Below are 3,733 nucleotides of genomic sequence, written 5' to 3' on the forward strand. Positions count from 1 at the left end.
TTCTGTAAGGCGACTTGTTTCTTTTGAGAAGTGATATATGATCGGCTCGCTGCGAATTTCAGCTATTCCATATTATCCGCACTGGTTATTGTTTGCAGTTAACATCAGTTGAATCTGTAATCTTCTTGCTTTGTGCTGGTAATTTGGTTGAATTGGACATTTAGTTTTAGTGCTGCTACTGGTCATGTTCTGTTTTGGCTTTGCTTTTTGAGGGAGATACTAAAATATTCATTCAAATAAAAACACAGAAATACAAATGAAGAAGAACCAAATGCTAAAAGAACATATCAGATTCTCTCTCTATAATAACTAGCATCACACAGCTCAAATGCTCCAGACACTCTTCAGTGGAAGAATACTGAACTACAAAACAACCTAGCTGCTGCGTGTTAGGTCAGAATATGGATTTCCGTCTGGAAATTCATGGAGACGTGACCGTACGGTTGCGCAGTCTGCTTGATCGCCTCAGCGGAGTTGTAACTTCTCCGTCTTTACCACCCTCCTAAATCGACACAGAGAAAGAACAAGAAGAAATCATTAGTTTTCATGACACAAATAAATTATTTTCAAAACCACATTCTTCAAGTAAAATTATCTACAACCGAAAAGTTCTCACCTTTTTCTTCATGACCTTCTGAGGCGTAATAAAGCTTCCGTATGAATGGGAATCCTTAGAGATAGAAGAAAACTCTGACTCCGTCGGCTGGGCTCGAATAGAAACTGACCGAGCTTTGCTCCCCAGCTTTTTGGAAGAAACAGAATAGTTGCTTTCTTCACCTTCTGTCATCTTGTTTTTCATATCACAGCTCCTTAGAGAGCTGCTGACCTCTCCTCCGACCACAAGCTCGCTGAGCAATTCAACTGTCGGTGCCTGGCTATGGAAATAGTCTCCGGAAACTGCTCCAGTTGAGTGCTTGGAATACAGAGACATCCTTCTGAAAGATGAGTCGTCCCACCTACTAGGAAATACTGAGTTGTATCTCTCTGCAATCACAGGCTCAGAATACAGCTTCAAGGGCGTAGAATCAGGACTTGCTATCGTACGAGAATCCTTTTTAGTAGCATTCCTTCGATTAAAGCGAAACACCGACACCAAAGAAGCAACGATCACAGAAAATATGAAAACCCCAATAGCAGCTGTGTAAAATATTTTCGATTTCATGAACCTGATCAGCTCCTCCCTCCAGTTCCTTTCTGCTTTTAAATCAGAAACCTCATCAAAGCTTGTATCATTGTTATCCAGGGTCTCCGGCATAACAGGTTCAGCAGCCATGTTGGTGGAAGACTCTTCTGCTCCATCCATTTTTTTCTCAACTATTCCATAACTTTGCTCCGCCGCAACCTCTCCTTCAAAAGCATTTGAAACATCAGACACTAAATTCTGATGATCAAAGTCATCGGACAGGAATGGTCCAGCACCCTGTAACTCAGAATTCTCAACTATGTCACCAGAAATCTCTTCAATATCTTCAAGTTGTGGCACCACCACTACTTCACCCAAATCATCAATTCCTCCTTCCTTTTCTACTTCGATTTCTTCAGCTTGTGGGTCCACCACTTCTCTCATCTCATCAGCAAGTTCTATATCTCCCAAGTTCTCATCTTCAACCTTTGCTTCATCCTCGATCTCTTCACCAATTTGCGTCTCTTCTCCTTGAACAATAAACTCCTCAGCCTTCGCTTCAATAGCTCCTTTAATTACTTCCACGAAACCCGTACGTCTTTCTTCTTTTTGATCCCAAAGATTATCTCCACTTTCAAGTTTCTTCAACAAAGCAGCTTCAATTGTAGAGTTCTGAATGCTACAATACGCATCTTCCACGCCTTCAAAGTGTGTTTGATGGTTCATTGGAGACACATATGAGGAAAAGAGAACTATAGCCAACAAAAGAAGAAAAAATTTTAATCCCGATTTCAATTTCCCGCTCTTCTCTTCCTCATCCTCCTCGTATTCCTCCTCATCACTTTCCTCATCACTTGCCTCAATGTCTTCATCACTCAACTCAACTTCTTCAACTTCTTGCTTAAGAGACCCATCCGGACGAGGCGAAGCCAAAGAACCAGGACTTGTAACAGAACGAACTTCCTCGTCAGTGGCTTTCTGGTAATCAAAAGAACCACTATCAATCAACTCAACTTCTTCATCTTCTTGCTTTAGAGACCCATCCAGACGAGGCGAAGCCAAAGAACCAGGACTTGTAACAGCAAGAACTTCCTCATCAGTGCCTTTCTGGTAATCAAAAGACCCACTATCAATCAACTCAACTTCTTCATATTCTTGCTTAAGAGATCCATCCGGATGAGGCGAAGCCAATGAACCAGGACTTGTAACAGCACGAACTTCCTCATCAGTGGCTTTCTGGTAATCAAAAGAACCACTATCAATCAACTCAACTTCTTCAACTTCTTGCTTAAGAGACCCATCCGGACGAGGTGAAGACAAAGAACCAGGACTTCTAACAGAACGAACTTCCTCATCAGTGGCTTTCTGGTAATCAAAAGAACCACTATCAATCAACTCAACTTCTTCAACTTCTTGCTTAAGAGACCCATCCGGACGAGGTGAAGACAAAGAACCAGGACTTGTAACAACACCAACTTCCTCATCAGAAGCTTTCTCGTAATCAAAAGAACCACTATCACGCAACTCCACCTCTTCATCTTCTTGCTTAAGAGACCCATCCAGACGAGGCAAAGCCAAAGAACCAGGACTTGTAACAGCACCAACTTCCACATCAGTAGCTTTCTGGTAATCAAAAGAACCACTATCACGCAGCTCAACTTCTTCATCTTCTTGCTTAAGAGACTCATCTGGACGAGGTAAAGCCAAAGAACCAGGACTTGTAACAGCACCAACTTCCTCATCAGTGGCTTTCTGGTAATCAAAAGAACCACTTGTACAAATCTTCAACCCAACACCATTTTCCAGGCCAAGAAACAACTCTTGCCGCCTGTTGGGCTTGTAGCGGAGGAATTGAGGCCTCGGAGAAAGGTAATTGGTTACCGGGTCATATGGCCTTGAAGAAAAATCATCGGAAAGAGCCTCATCAACATCATGGGATTGAAAACTTGAAGGGGTTTTTGGCAGGGCTTGAGGCAAAGAGTCCCTAGCATTATCAATAGCTACATAGGATTTTTCAACATGGGTATTCGAAAAATCGGGTTCGGAGGCCTTGTTTCTTTCTCTTAAGATGTTCTTTCTTGAAGCAATGGCCTTGGGTTTGGAAGCTGCCGATATGGATGTGGTTGGTGACATGTAGTTCTTTGTCAATGGTTTCTTGGGGCTCTGCGATTTTTCAACATGGGTATTCGAAAAATCTGGTTGGTAGGCCTCGTTTCTCTCCCCTAAGATGTTCTTTCTTGAAGCAAGGGCCTTGGATTTGGAAGCTGCAGATATGGTTGGCGACATGTAGTTCTTTGTCAATGGTTTCTTGGGGCTCTGCAGACTGGAGTTGCCCACTTGCTGATAATATTGATCGTTTTCGTCTGCATATTTCATGAAAAACACAAGTCTTGATACAAAAACTAAAATATCTAAACAATTAGAAGACTTCCAATGCTTCGTTTCGGATACGGAGAAAAAAGAAATCACAAATGGAAATTGCATCTTTCTATTAAAAACCAATGTAGAGAGAGAGAGAGAGAGAGAGAGAGAGAGTACCAGATGTAGAGGGCTTTGGGGTTAGAGGGCGCTTTGGGGGTGTCGATGAAGAAATCCTCCTCCATTCCTTAT

General features: G+C 42.3%; 1 protein-coding gene across 1 annotated transcript; it reads right to left on the reverse strand.

Moving 5' to 3' along the window:
* Positions 1-277: 277 nt before the first annotated feature.
* On the reverse strand, positions 278-3,460 carry LOC137741057 (uncharacterized). Its single transcript, XM_068480865.1, has 2 exons — positions 617-3,460; positions 278-502 (listed from the first exon to the last, which is right to left on the reverse strand). Exons 1-2 carry the CDS (start codon positions 3,407-3,409, stop codon positions 422-424), a joined length of 2,874 nt encoding a protein of 957 aa, XP_068336966.1. The 5' UTR covers positions 3,410-3,460; the 3' UTR covers positions 278-421.
* Between the last annotated feature and the right edge of the window lie 273 nt (positions 3,461-3,733).

Source organism: Pyrus communis, chromosome 7, assembly GCF_963583255.1.
Source record: "Pyrus communis chromosome 7, drPyrComm1.1, whole genome shotgun sequence".
Taxonomy (NCBI): Eukaryota; Viridiplantae; Streptophyta; class Magnoliopsida; order Rosales; family Rosaceae; genus Pyrus; species Pyrus communis.